Source organism: Sinocyclocheilus grahami, unplaced genomic scaffold, assembly GCF_001515645.1.
Source record: "Sinocyclocheilus grahami isolate Dianchi unplaced genomic scaffold, SAMN03320097.WGS_v1.1 scaffold695.1, whole genome shotgun sequence".
Classification (NCBI taxonomy): Eukaryota; Metazoa; Chordata; class Actinopteri; order Cypriniformes; family Cyprinidae; genus Sinocyclocheilus; species Sinocyclocheilus grahami.
In genome coordinates, this window is record NW_015505874.1 from 402,329 (window position 1) to 420,089 (window position 17,761).

The 17,761-nt window shown below is 35.6% G+C and overlaps 1 protein-coding gene across 1 annotated transcript in view; it reads left to right on the top strand.

The window, feature by feature from the left end:
* Positions 1-11,952: 11,952 nt before the first annotated feature.
* LOC107559707 (zinc finger protein 40-like) overlaps positions 11,953-17,761 on the top strand; it is a 57,905-nt gene continuing 52,096 nt past the window's right edge. The window contains exon 1 of the mRNA XM_016243612.1: positions 11,953-12,095. Coding sequence (XP_016099098.1) covers positions 12,056-12,095 — 40 coding nt within the window. The 5' untranslated portion in view covers positions 11,953-12,055. The remainder of the gene's footprint in view (positions 12,096-17,761) is intronic.

Sequence of the window (17,761 nt, forward strand, 5' to 3'; positions counted from 1 at the left end):
TAAATATAAAGCTGTTTTTTGGAGACAGTTGACTGAGTCAAATTAAGTCAACTGTCTCCAAAATCAGCATTTATTCAGATTAAAACCCACAAGATATTATTAGGAACATTACTATATATATAATATATAGTATATATATACTAATATATATATATATATATACACACACACATACATACACATACATATATATATTATACACACACAAACAAAGAAAAACATATAGATAGAAGAGAAAAAATAGAAAGCTGGTGTTTTTTTGTTTTGTTTTTTAAATAAAGAACAAAAAAATGAAAAAGATAAATAGCAATATTGTGTATATAATGAATATAATGGCAATATTGTGGTCTTGGTTGCCAATAGAAGCCTTTTATTCGTTTATAACCTTTCTTTTGCCATTAATAACTTGAGAAATAATGTTAAGAGAAAAGAAGCCAGTTTGTGATTTGTTTTTGAATTTACATTCCTTACAAATTTATTTTGGACAATCTACCATATTAATACCATGTTTTTTAACAGTACCATATTACAGTAGTTAGTCAATATTTTATATTTCAAATGTGCAACAGTACAGCAAACAGCAGCACCTTTTGATAATGAAATGTATTTAAGAAAAAGTAAATAACTAAAAATCAAGTAGTGCATGCTGCGTAAATAAATATGAATTAAATGATAAATTCTTAATTGAAATAATATTCATAAAAATAAGTAAATAGCAGTGTTTTCTTTGAAGTACATTGGCATCAATATGGTAGCATGAATATGTTAATCATACACTGAAAATTATTTTCACTTACACTGTAAAAAATGACCGTGAATTTAACGGTAAAAGACTGTAAAAATGCTACAGTAAAAACCTGTTAAATGGTTAACGGTAAATTCCCCTACTATATACGGTGAAAAACTGTATTGGACATTACATGTATTGGACATAAATTTTACGGTAGTATACCATTTTTGGAAGTGAAAAATACTGTATAATTTACAGTGAATAACCGTAAATTGACATTCCCAGAATTCCCTGCGTTACATTTCAAATTTGATGTTTTTTTGTTGAAATAATTATGTTTCTTCTCAGTTTTTTCTTATCAGTTTTGTATATTAGGGTTGTGTGTTACACCTAATGTTGTTAAATGAATGTTTATTGCATTATTTCAGTTTCATGTGTGTTACCATGATGGTGTTTGGTGTTTGTGTGAATGACACTGTGCACCTTCTATATATGTTATTATTTAAAAGCTGCTTGTGATGGGCTTTGGTTCATCATGTGACTTTCTCATCACCACCTGCATTTGGTGGTTATCAGTGTATTACAAAGGTACAAAACAGAGTTCAGTACTTCAATAGGTTGGTATAATAACATTACAACAGTTAATAAAGTTACGGTATTTAACTGTAAATTTAAGTTAAAACCGTAAAACCTAAAACATTGCTACTGTATTTTTTACGGTAAAATTCCGGTAACCACAGCTGCCGTTTTTTTACCGTAAATTTTACGGAATTTTTTTACAGTGTAGAAATTGCTAGTAAATTTCACAAACAGTTCCAAAGAAATGGCAAGTGACACACTGAATCAAAGTGACATTTTCAAGGAGGAAAACTGAAATTGTGTTTTCTTGTAAAACATACTCCAATAACTATTGACAACTTTGGAAAAAAAAGTATATATATATATTTATATATCATTTCTTTTGTTTTTTAGAGTGTACAATATCACGGTGCACAATCACTCTAAAAAAACACTTTATGGAAGTACGGATCACCAATATCCAGAGCCTGAAATTGAGCTCAAATCTCTTAGATGCAGGGCAACTGGGTGTCGACCCTTTTGTTTGGACGTGGCATGGGGCGGAGGGACATTTAAAGCAGGAGAAGGAGGGGTGGGGCATGGGAGTCCAGCAGTTGCCATGGCAACAGCCTCGGTTATGTAACATCTTATGTTGGTGTGTAAACAAAGAAGTGAGTGCAGTGATGAGAGACTAGGCTTCCCCCTCCCTCAACCACTTAATACCATTACAGCACATCACATCATATCCACATTACATAAAGCTGCTCTGCAGAGCCCGTCGGATAGTTAAACACTTGACTACAGATTGTGTTATCAGGGCTGATTGACCATTTAAAAACAGAATTTTAAAAATAGGCCGCATATGAAAACTGACATGGTTTCAGTGCTGATAGCAGAATGATACATGATAGTCAGGTTCAGATATAATTGATCCTGATTTGATGGGGGAAAGCATTTTCAGAGAACCCACTTTTGCTTAAAGTTTCCCTGTAACTGTTTCTTGCTATTTTTTAAAATATATTTTTGGCAGTTTAAGAAGGAAAAGAATGTGAGAAAGCAAGGCAAAAGAAAAATGTGAGAACGATTGATCGAAAAACAATTTGAAGGAATAAAAAGAGTGACATAAGTTTAAAAGAATGAGTGAAACACTGGGAACAGTTTCAAAGGAAGATTTAAAAGAAAGTATGACAAGATCAAAAGAAAAGATGCGAAAGAAAGTGAAAAAGAGTGAAATGAACAAAAGAAAGTGAAAGTGAGATTAGTTTAAAAAAAGTTTAAAAACAAAGAAGACATGTTAGGGTTCAATGTTCTGGTATTTGGGAGATTAGTAGTAGTAGTAGCATCATTATTTACTTTTTCTATTATTAATTAGTTTAATTCTTCAGCAAGTTTTCTTCCATTTAAGTTACAAAAGGCATGCATTGGTTACAAAAAGGCAGTACATTGAGGTCTTGCATGCATACATGTTTCAGTGAATTGGAAATTGAAATTATATGTAAAAACACCTTGTAGTAAATAGATGTTTCAACATATATGAAAGGATATACAGCCGTGTTACAAAATGTAGCATGCTAACAGCTCATTTGTTTATCTTGAAATAGCCTCTAATTAGAGATAGTGAATGTAAAGGAGCTCCAAAGCTGACATACTATATATAATATGTTCAGTGAGTATTCGAAGGCTTCAGCGGCGTGTAAGATCACACTGATTTCTATCTGTGCTGGATGAAGTGCTAGCTAGAGTATGCAAATAGCTTATTATTTTTGATATGGCGCGGTTGAAACACGATTGCTCCCAAAGGACGTCTGTACAGACTCCAGAATGCACTTAGGATCAGACTGCATGTCACGAAAGCAGCAGCGCACACGTCCCTCGCATCGCTCAAGGGATGATGCAACAAGCCTCAATTCATTGAATGTTGACAAACTCTAGCTAGAATTACATGCAATTACAGATATCCATATGTTGATGTGACAGGAGGCTGTGTATTACAGTGATTTTACCACCATTAATGTGACACGCAGCACTTTAGTGGGTTTTTATGAAATGGCAACAGCAACAATGTTTAAAATAACCATTATAAAACGGATAGTTCCGGTCCTTGATTCTGATTGGCTGAGCCACGTTCGAAGCTGTTGTAAATTACTCTACGAACATACACCTTTGTTTACATTTGTCTGTTGCTTGGCAACCACTTTGTTGCAACCACATCTGATTCTGAGGAACTACATTGTTTGGTGGAAGAATACTGTTTTTTATTCATATCATTACACTTTATTTGCTCTGTTTTATTTGGTGAAACCTTACGGAATAACCGTTTTATAAAAGCAATAAGCCCCGTGAAGCCGTGGTTTACAGTGAATTTATAACAGCTAAGGGGGTTAGCCTAACACCTCTATTCTATTTTATTAAATAGATTTTCTGAAAACCAACAAGAACACTTAAAAGGGAGATTCCACCCAAAATAATAACAAAACAATAGTAATAATCTGTCATTTTTTACTTTCTTCTGAAACCTTTATGACTTTCTTTCTTCTGTGGAACACAAAAGAAGATGTTTTGAAGAACATTGGTAACCAAATGGTTTTGGGTCCCATTGACTTCCACAGTGTGGACAAAAAATACAATGGAAGTCAATGGGAATCGAAACCATTTACCACGATTCTTCAAAGTATATATATGTTTGGGTTTAACCAAACAGTTTCAGTTCTGATTTACTTCCATTATATGGACAAAAATAGTATAGAAGTCAATGGGAACCAATTGGTTAACAAAGATTCTTCAAAATATCTTCTTTTGTCTTCCAAGAAAGGAAGTCATACAGGTTTGACATGAGGATGAGTAAATGATGACAGAATTTTCCATTTTAGATGATCCCTTTAATAGCTAGTTGGGTATTGGTTAATAGTTTTGCATGGCCTATAGGTGACATTAACTCAAAATTCAAGTTTATTAAGAGGCAGAGCAAGTCATTGCATTGCATTTTGATGAACACTTTTTCTAGAATAATGTGCACTGGTGAATCATTCACAATAAAACCAGGAGAGTTTATTGAAAATAAAATTAAAACAAGACTAAAATAACTAATTCTAGTCAGTTTATCTAACTAACATGGCTCATAATTTAACAAAAGTTTGTAACCATGTTAAACATTTTCAAAAAAAAACAGCAAAGGCATAAAATGCAGGATGTCATTTTGTAATTGGTGCTGGTTGAAAGCGAGTGAGTCACTGTGTCAGAATATGGAGAGTGTGCGGGCGGCTGGCTGTCACAGAGGCATCTCTGAATGGAACATCATCACGCCCTCAAACTCAGACGGGTGTTCTGCACAGGGACCTCAAGAGTACACGTGATATGACGTGCTCCTGCTCTGAGACAACAGCTCGTAGTGGGGTTGTTCTATGCACCAGCAACAATTAAAAATGTGCAGTTGGGTCCAAAAGTCTTAGAAACTCATTTTTCTGATTGAATGTATTTTTTAATAAAAATAATATTACTGGCATGACAATTTAAGTGAAATATTTAAGGAAAAAAATATATGATTTTCAAATTGTTTGAGCATTTGACAGCAGCGCTGGAGCTGACAACACTTCGAGTTTTCTTAGTTTTTGTCTTTTTTTAAAATTACAAATATCTAAACTTTTCTGAGCCAAGATAACATGAGAATCAAAATGACTTAAGATATTAAGTCTTGTGTTCTGAAAAATATATCAAAATTAAGTGATTGTGCTTAAAACAAGTCAAAGTATTTGCCAGTTTTTCCCCCTCCTTCCTTGGTACCTTCGTATAGGCAACTGCAACAAAACGCAACGAACTATTAAAGGAATCATTGAAAACCTAAAGGCGGATATCTCCAGTTTTATTGATTTTAAATGCACAAAAATCCAAAAACTTAACACTGGTAGTAACATAAGTGCACATTTTTTCTTAGAAACATCAGTACTAAAACGAGCATACTCAGTGCTTTCAGTTTTGTATTACTGTCAAACATTACAGTAGAAGCGTTTACATTTCCGATATGATTTTGCATATAATTACACCGCAATCACACACTGAGCTGCATTCTCCATTGTTTGCCTGGATCTGTGAGGGAAAGCCCAGCGCTGGTTGAGGGGCACAACGTGACCTAACAAACAAGGAACCTCCGGGAACACCGTCAGTCCTGAACTATGCGCACATGGGGCCTATCTGAGGGGTCCCGCGAGAAGCGACGCTTTACAAATGACTCTTAAAATGCGCTTTCGCAAGAGTCGCTCAGTAAAAGCGCATTCATTTCGCATCAGTACTATGCTTATGAGGAAAGTTTACAATATTAGTCTCTCGGATGCTGCTTAACACGTTTTATTCATGTGCTCCATCGGCCGTCAGGACACTCCCTGAGCGCGTTTGCTTCGCCTGGGAGGCGGAGACGGGACCCCCGTTGACGTCAGTGGGCCTGTCGGTTTCCTGCAATAGAAAGTGAGAGAAGATAGAGCGAGAGAGAGGAAAAAACAGACCTCTGACCGTTGAAACCCTTGACAACAGTTCAGGCTGCACCTGTAAGTACCGAAAGTTAAGAAATTCACGCGACTTAACAAGCGTTTGGACGCATGGTCCAGTGCGTAACGAACGCATACGGTGCGTAAAAGCATCTCCAGGAGCGGTTGTTTAGGAACACAATGTTTCCAAAAAGATTGTATGGGTTGTTTAAACTTGTGAGCATGCATGTTTGTGTGAGTTTTACGCTGATTTTGCCTGGTGTCGGATCTGTACCGAGCCGGCCCGTGTTTTGTTTCTCGCCGAGAGCGCACGTCTCCAGAATCCTAATACGCGGGGTGTAAATGTTTATCAAGCCCGCAACGCTGCTGGAGAGAGTCTCCGAAGCACCGAACACAACGGCAGGTAAGCGCCAAAACACCTTCCCTTGGCCATGGGATGCAAATGAACGCGTTTCGGATGCGCTTTGCACGTCTTCGGCTGGTTTAAAGGGCATTTTGTTGTCGAATTAGGGAAGTGTTCTTGTTCATGTCCTGTTGCAGAGGGGTTTTCCCCGGCTCCGCCCTCTTCATGTGTTTCTTAAAGGCAGTAATGCGCCATTCATCCTGTGCGCACATGGATTTGGCACTGAACTGTGGTTTGTAAACGTAGTGGCATTTATTAAAAAAGGTGGTGGATTTGTGTCAGGCTTGGACACATGGTGACTCATCGCATGCGGGTCTTATAGGCTGTGAGCATTTCAGTTTGTCACTGGCACGGTCTGCCTTACAAGAGCAACCCCTGTTAAGTGCCGTCTTTTTTGCCATTGCATCCATGCCAAGTAGATATGTGTCTCATGTGCAGCAGTTTATGTTTCCTCCGTTAAACTGTTTTCAGGGTGTTTCCTAATAGTCAGATTGACAGATTCTTTTAACATTTTTCATTTATGCATTTGGCAGATGCATGGCTTGGCGAGGTATGAATTTTATTAGTATGTGCATTCCTAGGGAATCAAACCCCTGACCTTGTCGTTGCTAGACCAGTTACATCAATTCTGAAAAAAAAAACCATTATTGAAATTCTGCAGCAATATATTCAATTTTTGCAGTGACATTGCAACATTACAATTCTGAAATGAAGTAGTATTCAAATTCTGCAGTAACATTGTAACATTCCAATTTTGAAATGAAGTAATATTAAAATTCTGTAGTAACATTCCATGTCTTAAACGATGCAGTAATGAAGTTCTGCAGTAACATTGCAACATTCCAATTCTGAAGTAACATTCCATGTCTTAAATGATGCAGTAATCAAATTCTGCAGTAACGTTGCAACATTCCAATTCTGGACTAACACAATATTCAGATATTGTTGCTAGACCAGTTACATCAATTCTGAAATAACACAGTATTGAAATTCTGCACTAATATTGTAACATTCCAATTCTGAAATTAAGTAATATTCAAATTCTGTTGTAACGTCTGACCTTGTCGTTGCTAGACCAGTTACATCAATTCTGAAAAAAAAAAACATTATTGAAATTCTGCAGCAATATATTCAATTTTTGCAGTGACATTGCAACATTACAATTCTGAAATGAAGTAGTATTCAAATTCTGCAGTAACATTGTAACATTCCAATTTTGAAATGAAGTAATATTAAAATTCTGTAGTAACATTCCATGTCTTAAACGATGCAGTAATGAAGTTCTGCAGTAACATTGCAACATTCCAATTCTGAAGTAACATTCCATGTCTTAAATGATGCAGTAATCAAATTCTGCAGTAACGTTGCAACATTCCAATTCTGGACTAACACAATATTCAGATATTGTTGCTAGACCAGTTACATCAATTCTGAAATAACACAGTATTGAAATTCTGCACTAATATTGTAACATTCCAATTCTGAAATTAAGTAATATTCAAATTCTGTTGTAACGTTGTAACATTCCAATTCTGAAATGAAGTATTTAATTTCTCGAGTAGCATTGTAACATCCCAATTCTGAAATGACATCATATTCAAATTCTGCAGTAATACTGTAACATTTCTATTCTGAAATGTCATATTAAAGTTCTGCAGTAATATTGTAACATTCCAATTTTTAAATTATGAAATATTTAGTTTCTCCAGTGACATTGTAACATTCCAATTCTGAAATGATGCAGTAATCAAATTCTGCAGTAACATGCAACATTCCAATTGTGGAGTAACACAATATTCAAATATTGTTACTAGACCAGTTACATAAATTCTGAAATAACACAGTATTGAAATTCTGCACTAATATTGTAACATTCCAATTCTGCAATGATATATTCAAATTCTGCAGTAACATTGTAACATTCCCATTTTGAAATGAAGTATTTAAATTCTCGAGTAACATTGTAACATTCAGATTCTGAAATTATGTAATATTCAAATTCTGTAGTAACATTTCATGTCTTAAATGATGCAGTAATCTAATTCTGCAGCAACACTGCAACATTCCAATTCTGAAATGACATATTCAAATTCTGCAATAAATTGTAACATTTCAATTCTGAAATTGCATCATTTAAATTCTGCCGTATCATTGTAACATTTCAATTCTGAAATAACACAATATTCAAATTCTTTAGTTGCACTGTAACTTTTCAATTCTGAAATGTCATATTCAAATTCTGCAGTAACATTGTAACATTCCAATTCTGAAATAACACAATATTCATCAACATAGTCATGCAGGGGGATTTTTTTTAACACACACCGATTGCCCTAGGACAGTATTTCTCAATCCTGGTCTCTCTAATCAAACGCACCTAATTGTTAAAGGCTCCATGTTCTGATATGGATGCGTCAGATAATCCAAAATGTGCAGTGGCGGGGGGCTTCCTGGACCAGGAGTGCGAAACACTATTCTAGAAGTGTGTGTGAAACCTGGTGCATGCGCTGTGTGTGTGTGTGTGTGTGTGTGTGTGTGTGTGTGTATGCTCGAATCCTCAGGGAGGTGATGTCATTGCCGTAGAGCTGCACATGGAGGGAAATCATACACACTCGTAGTAAGCATTATGTAATGTGGTGAGACGGAACATCCGCGTGGAATCTGGCACATGCCAGACGGGATTCATGCGGCAATGTATGGACAAGGCATATCAGACATTTGCTTCATGCTGCAATGGAGCTGAGGAACAAACAGAAACAAAAACCTCCTAAACATTGAAACAAAGAGCATCTTTTGTAGAATGTGGGGTGTATTTGCATCTGTTCCTGCAGAGCTGAGAAATGCATTTTGCCATTTTGAGAGCTGCGGTTTTAAACTATTTTGAAGTCTGGTGATATTCATCATAAACAACCTGTCAACATTATTGTGAGAGGATATATACCAACCAGGCTGATTGATTGGCTATTTATCTGCATTTATACAGTCTACCGTCTATAAATGTATGTATTCTTTTTCAATCCCAATTCATTCGAAATGTGTGTTTTAACGTTTAGGAGGATTCGTTTTCTATTGAAATATATCAAATTATTTTTTAGATAGGCCTACTATATATCATTGTAGCTAATATTTAGCAAATTCATTTATTTTTCATAGTTATTTAAAACATTTTGTGGGCCCTTTTTTATTGTGCTGTATGGCTAAATGTGTTCAATGGCTGTAGATTGTCTTGAGAATATTTAAAATATGTCTAATGAAATTATTCAGAAATTTTGCTTGTAATGGAGACCCTAATAGCACTTTTAAAATTCCCCGCAGGGTTTGCAGCACAGCAGAGATGACCGTGTCATTTCTCTGTGTTTGATGTCAGATAAACGCAGGTGTGTGTAGAAGTGCAGTTAGTCAATTCATCGATGGCAACAGACCATTAAGATCAGGAATCTGATTATTGTTCACACTTCTGTATCTGTGTCAGCCCACCTAAGACATCAGTTCTTACTGACAACACTAGTGATTTTTGTCACAGTAGCTGGAGCTAGAGAAAGAGGACGCCACGCTTGTGTTGTTTCCAAGCAGTAAGAGTATGTGTGTGGCCTATTTTGCTTTTGCTTCAGTTTATTTGTTTCTCATCTGTCCCAGATGTGCAGAGGGTGTCTTTCCTGTGTGGAATAGGAGATTGTCTTTCCTCCCTGTGATTGGCCGCATTCCATCCAGCATCTTTCCGTACATTGTGTCACTGAGCCAGCGGAAAAACCCTGAAAATGCCACGTACAAAGCAAAACAACCCTAAAAACCTGAAAGGTAAGTGCTGTCTTCCGTTGGACCAGAATTCTGTTTGCTTAGGGTGTTTATGTTGGTTCATGCTTTATCCTTTCCCAGGTGTCAGGAGGTCTCATTGTGGTTAAAATGTCTTCGAAGTTTCTAAAAATTTTCATAGATAGGAAATATTTGGCTAGTTAATAGAAAAGTGTAGGTTTTCCAGTCAAACTAGAACATTTGTTTACGTGGCTTGGGCTATTTTTGTATATTTTGGTTCTGTGTGAAATTACTCATATTTATTTACCACAAATTAGTTAGTCATTAAGAGATCTGTGTGAGTGGAATTGTAACATTCAGATTCTGAAATTATGTAATATTCAAATTCTGTAGTAACATTTCATGTCTTAAATGATGCAGTAATCTAATTCTGCAGCAACACTGCAACATTCCAATTCTGAAATGACATATTCAAATTCTGCAATAAATTGTAACATTTCAATTCTGAAATTGCATCATTTAAATTCTGCCGTATCATTGTAACATTTCAATTCTGAAATAACACAATATTCAAATTCTTTAGTTGCACTGTAACTTTTCAATTCTGAAATGTCATATTCAAATTCTGCAGTAACATTGTAACATTCCAATTCTGAAATAACACAATATTCATCAACATAGTCATGCAGGTGGATTTTTTTTAACACACACCGATTGTATTTCTCAATCCTGGTCTCTCTAATCAAACGCACCTAATTGTTAAAGGCTCCATGTTCTGATATGGATGTGTCAGATAATCCAAAATGTGCAGTGGCGGGGGGCTTCCTGGACCAGGAGTGCGAAACACTATTCTAGAAGTGTGTGTGAAACCTGGTGCATGCGCTGTGTGTGTGTGTGTGTGTGTGTGTGTGTGTGTGTGTATGCTCGAATCCTCAGGGAGGTGATGTCATTGCCGTAGAGCTGCACATGGAGGGAAATCATACACACTCGTAGTAAGCATTATGTAATGTGGTGAGACGGAACATCCGCGTGGAATCTGGCACATGCCAGACGGGATTCATGCGGCAATGCATGGACAAGGCATATCAGACATTTGCTTCATGCTGCAATGGAGCTGAGGAACAAACAGAAACAAAAACCTCCTAAACATTGAAACAAAGAGCATCTTTTGTAGAATGTGGGGTGTATTTGCATCTGTTCCTGCAGAGCTGAGAAATGCATTTTGCCATTTTGAGAGCTGCGGTTTTAAACTATTTTGAAGTCTGGTGATATTCATCATAAACAACCTGTCAACATTATTGTGAGAGGATATATACCAACCAGGCTGATTGATTGGCTATTTATCTGCATTTATACAGTCTACCGTCTATAAATGTATGTATTCTTTTTCAATCCCAATTCATTCGAAATGTGTGTTTTAACGTTTAGGAGGATTCGTTTTCTATTGAAATATATCAAATTATTTTTTAGATAGGCCTACTATATATCATTGTAGCTAATATTTAGCAAATTCATTTATTTTTCATAGTTATTTAAAACATTTTGTGGGCCCTTTTTTATTGTGCTGTATGGCTAAATGTGTTCAATGGCTGTAGATTGTCTTGAGAATATTTAAAATATGTCTAATGAAATTATTCAGAAATTTTGCTTGTAATGGAGACCCTAATAGCACTTTTAAAATTCCCCGCAGGGTTTGCAGCACAGCAGAGATGACCGTGTCATTTCTCTGTGTTTGATGTCAGATAAACGCAGGTGTGTGTAGAAGTGCAGTTAGTCAATTCATCGATGGCAACAGACCATTAAGATCAGGAATCTGATTATTGTTCACACTTCTGTATCTGTGTCAGCCCACCTAAGACATCAGTTCTTACTGACAACACTAGTGATTTTTGTCACAGTAGCTGGAGCTAGAGAAAGAGGACGCCACGCTTGTGTTGTTTCCAAGCAGCAAGAGTATGTGTGTGGCCTATTTTGCTTTTGCTTCAGTTTATTTGTTTCTCATCTGTCCCAGATGTGCAGAGGGTGTCTTTCCTGTGTGGAATAGGAGATTGTCTTTCCTCCCTGTGATTGGCCGCATTCCATCCAGCATCTTTCCGTACATTGTGTCACTGAGCCAGCGGAAAAACCCTGAAAATGCCACGTACAAAGCAAAACAACCCTAAAAACCTGAAAGGTAAGTGCTGTCTTCCGTTGGACCAGAATTCTGTTTGCTTAGGGTGTTTATGTTGGTTCATGCTTTATCCTTTCCCAGGTGTCAGGAGGTCTCATTGTGGTTAAAATGTCTTCGAAGTTTCTAAAAATTTTCATAGATAGGAAATATTTGGCTAGTTAATAGAAAAGTGTAGGTTTTCCAGTCAAACTAGAACATTTGTTTACGTGGCTTGGGCTATTTTTGTATATTTTGGTTCTGTGTGAAATTACTCATATTTATTTACCACAAATTAGTTAGTCATTAAGAGATCTGTGTGAGTGGAAACTTTATAGTTTCAGTTCTACGGGTCTTTCAAAAAGTGTTTCTAATAATCCTATTTTGACGACTCTGTGAAGTCAATTGACTAGCACAGTTTTCTTTTTCTGTGTTGATGTATTTCCTGTTGTAACAGGAAGTAGTTTCGGGCAGGTGGCGTTTGAGGGAGGGAAGTTCTTTTTCTATAAAGTGTTTTTGTGGATCAATATTTATTGACATTTTCCGGAAGCATTTTCTGCTTACTGTGACTTATAGTCAATGTTTAAGAGTACACTAGCATGTAGACGGCATCCGTTTAATTACAGCAAGCAGTATTTTATGTTAGAATTTAGAATTATGTTAGAATTATGAATAGAATTAAGTTAGTATCTCTGTATTTTAATGCATGTCATTTTTTATAGAAATAAAAATATACTCGCTCTAGCAGAGTGTGTAGCAACCCAGATTTTGGAGTGTTTGGATAGTTATTGCTTTGAGCTTGGCCAAACAAAATTAATAATTTAGTTTGATTACAGAACAGCATCCACTAGAGACGGCTATGTCTTTTCCCAATATTAGTATTATTAAGTGAAGAGAGGGGGGAAAACACACACACAACCATTTTTGAGTCTTATTTTTGCTTTTATAATACAGACCACAGATATGACCATGATGATTCTTTCTTGATTAAAAGCAAGTTTGTAGAAGTTTATGAAGGTGTCATTACATATTAACATTAAAGCTCTAGATTATATTAGTAACACTTTGGTCTTGAAAAAATTATTGATCTCTTTAACATCCTAAGTTACAAGTAGATTTTAAATGGTGCACAGGTTCATACACACAATGTCAACCATCAGGGTAACACACATGAAACTAATGCAATAAACATGAACTAAATAACAGAAAATATAACACAAAACACCCTCATGTAATTACTGATTTAAAAAAAAGATAAAAATAGTTTATATTAAATACAATCGTTTGGAATGTGTCACATGGAAACTTCTTGGAATGCACTTTTACTGTCTTTAACCAGAAATTATTCAGTAATTCATAGTTTTTAAAAAACTTGTAAAAAACATTCATTTGATACTATTTTACAGAAAATTACATATAGTGCATGCTTTATGGTAAGTGGAATAATATAAACAATTTTCCCACAGAAATTGCTAGTAAAGTTAAAAAAGAATTACAAAGTAACACATTGATTTAAATATGAACGTGTGAAGTAGAAAACCTGAAATAGCATTTTCTTGTAAAATAGACTCCAATAATCTTTGTTCTATTTGAAAAATAATTGTTTACAGTGAGTGCAGTTAACTAATTAACAAGTTTTTACTTTCACATTTTTTTTTCTGTAAAAATGACAAAAAAAATTTTTTTTTTTTACAGTGTGTTAATAACAAGGCACCAAGCAGTTTTGGAGACAATCAAATACTGAATTATTAACTTTAATCTTCTCCAGAACAAATACGTTTTAGTTACGTATTTCTCAAAGCCAAGGTTGCTTTAAATGTTTCTGTGACAGCAGCAAGGAAATGCAAAAAGCATGTCGGTACACGCTGAAATTGCGCTTCCATGCATGACATTTCTGTGGAATCCCAGATATTTACTTTTTAACAAGAAAGTCCCCACCTCAAAGTCCAGCCACAATTCATGCCATTTTATGTTCAAAAGCTCCTTGTCGTTTATGATACTGAAACGCAATATTTTGTATAGAATCAAAGTGTAATTAGAACTAGAGCTTTAATGTTGAAATGCAATAAAAGTTACATTCAAAAATATAGTTTATTTTTGGACGTATTCTTGCATAGTGTGTCATTGGGTTGTGCGAATGAAAATGGCTATACGGCAATGTTTTGAATGAACAAAGTATGAAAGAGAAAGAAAAATACCAGAACAAGGAACTAGAGGATTCCCTCCTTTGTGTTGGGCTGCTGTGTTATTGGTGTCATGGATACAGAGGTGACCTCTGTCTGTCAGCAGAACACATCCATTCTAAAGCATGTCAAAATCGAGTCAGACGGTCAAAGCATAAAAGCATAAAGCTTTCATTGTTCTTTGAGGCTGCCGTGTTTCCAGGCTGTGTTTAATGTTAGGTAGCTTGTTGAAATCATTGCTAGGCGCAGACTCAGCCAACATGTCAGTTTGTGTTTTGTTTCATGCGTGTGCATCTCGTGACTTCCGAGCAGAGCAGGAATGCTTCAATGACGCAGTTTGTGGGTAAACCGGCAGGAAGTAAGGAACCTCTTCCCCCCCATTGGACTCAGTATGTTTACTTTTCTGAAACAACTGGTCTCCAAGCACATAGGCACTTGTGCTGCTGCTCACGTCGTTGTCGATCCTTGTCACCTGTTTTTCTTTTTACAAAATTATAAACCATTGAGGTATACAGTGTTGGGGCCAAAGATATGATACAAATTAGCTCACAAGCATCTGTCACATATTTTTATGCTGCTTTCTTTTGCTTTTTAACAGTATTTTAACCTTTCTAGCTAAAGGAATAGGCCTAGTTAATTTGTTTAATCACCCTCAAGTTGTTCAACCCATATGACGTTCTGCCTGCAGTGAAACAAAACTTCACAAAGGTCTGTAGTGAAAAGCTATGTGACGATTCTTCAAAAATTCCCTTTTGTGTTTCGTGGGGGAAAAAATCGAATTAATGTGGGGGTTTGTATTGGCATGAGGTTGAATAAATAATCAGTTTTCATTTCTGGGTGAATGATTGCTTTAAAAAGTTAATTTATAAAGGTTAAAAGCAGCCTTTTTTTGTTTTAGATTGTTGTTCCTTTTTATGAGTGAATTGTTAAATATAATGGAAGGGTCAGAGATCTTGAAAAATCCGTACAGTAGTGAGTTTTCCGCTAGTAAACGTACTGTGAAAAGAGCACAAGGGGGTTGAAAGGCTGGAAAAAGCATTTCTGGTGGAAAGTCTTGAAGTCATGAAATTCCATAGTCAGTTTATTGTTAATTTAGCTGTTAAGGTTTTTTTTTCTGGGTGTATGACTTTGTATACATATACAGTTTAAAATTTTGGGGTCATAAATACTGTAAAAAATTAAATAATGTGAAATATTATTGCAATTTAAAATAAGTGTTTTCTATTTGAATAAATTTTAAAATGTAATTTATTCCTGGGATGCAAGCTGAATTTTCAGCATCATTACTCCAGTCTTCAGTGTCACATGATCCTTCACTAATCTTTTTTTTTTTTTTGCTGTTTTCCTATTAATAATAATGCTGAAAACATGGTATTTTTGTAGAAACTGCTACATTCTCTTTTTTTCAGAATTCTTTGAATAGAAAGTTATAAATAACAGCATTTATTTGAAATACAAATCTGCTGAATATGATACATTTACTGTCCTTATATATATTTGTATGTGTGCAAATCATTTTGTTAGGATTGCCTAGGAAAAAACTAAACAAAACTGTGGTTACCAAAACAATGTAAATTAGTCCCGTCCTGGTGTCTTACTTCCTTTAAACATGTTATGCTTTTCTGCAGAATACATTAGTTGTTTATTTGCATGTCTAAAGACCGTAAGGTACGCTCTTTAGAAATGTGGGAGTAAGTTGAATGTTGGCCCATGTTGCCTTTAACCATCCCCATAACATTTTAGAGTGGTGTTGTTGGCACAGTAACCGTAGGTGGGGAAATTGCAGCATGCCAATGCCGAAAGTTTCTCCTGTGGGCCTTCCTTTACTTCCCATTTCTAAAGCACCCATTAAAGCACGTTCTCTGTCTGAGACACTGAATCAACCTGCTCTTGGTCTAACCCAGGTTGTGCGGCTTGCAGACTGTTGCAGCTTGTGTTGGTGGTAGATGACCACAGAACGCTGAAATGGAAAAGCCCTTTTTTAGTGCAGCACACGCTCAGCAATCACTCAGCCACTGCTGTCGTAATCTGGAACGTCCCTTTGAAGCTGCAGGGGTAAATGTTTCACCCAGAATGCACGTTTTGACTGCGTGACCCGGCGAACCTGTTAATAATCGACTCCCGGGTTTGTTCGCTGACCTTTGGAGAGTCCAGGCGTGCGTGGGTTGTGACTGTGTAACCCGGACCAGCGCTGATAATCTCAGGTGTCACGTGCATTGGGCTTCTCATAGCTCCATAGATTCAGAGTTGTCACTTTAAATTGTTTTTGTGGCAGATGCCACTGTTTCTGTCTCAATTCAGTCTGACTTCTCCGTTGGCGCAGGATGAGATTAACCTCCTTTAGGAATAACGAGGAGGAGAGAGACACGCATAGTAGAGCTGTCGAGTGTTTCTCATGGTTTATGAGGTGGGGGAGTTTGATTCGATGTCCTCCCGCATGGCTGCGCCAAGTTTGACGTCAAAAACAAACTCTGTGTAGGAGTCTATATAGACGTGCAGTATACAGTTTTGGGTTTCAGTTAAATTGTGGTAGTAATTTATTATTTATTATTGTATAGTAATTTATTATATATTTTTAATTATTTGTTCTAGGATCAAATGGCATTTTTCCCATTCTGTTCAAAAGAATAAAATAGTTTGCAGAAAATTGGCACAAAATCAAAACAAAATAGTTGTTGCCATTACGGGATTTAAGATACAATGTAATGATATTGGTCTGATCTGACAAAATTTTCTTCTCTGAGAAAATTGTTCAGCCACATGACTTGTTGAGGCAAAGTCACATGACTTTTTTTAACACTCATATAAGAATGTATTTGGTAAATGGGATTTCATGGTAGTTTCTGCATGTCTTCTTACCAAATTAAAAATGTATTCATGTGAAGTTACTGGATAAGTTATGTTTATTTTGGAAATTTTAATACAAATTTTATGCAATATCTCAAACTTTAAAAAAAAAAAAATGTTTTTGAAAGAAGTCTCTTATGCTCACCAAGGCTGCAGTTAACCTATTTGATCAAAATACAGTAAAACAGTAATACTGTAAAAAAAAATTTTTTTTAAATTAACTGCATTCTGTTTAAAAATCTTTTAAGATGTAATTTATTCCTGTGTTGCAAAGCTGAAATTTCAGCAGCCATTACTCCACTCTTGAGTGTCCTTCAGATCCTTCAGATATCATTCTAATATGATGATTTCCTAAAGAAACTTTTCTTATTATTATCACTGTTGAATTTTTATTATCAGTAGTTGTTGCTTGATATTTTTGTGTAAGCCATTTGTTTTTTAGGATTCTTTGACGAATAGAAAGTTCAAAAGATCAGCATTTATTTGAAACATAAATAATTTTTAACATTATAAATATCATTACTGTCTAACTTTTCATTAATCTCTGATCAATTTAGTGCAAGTGTTCACTTAAAAAAAAATCTTACTGACCCCAAGATTTGCAGTTTCAGACTTGGGAGGAAATTTTGAGTTGTAAAAGTTAAAGTGTGTTTTCATAGTACA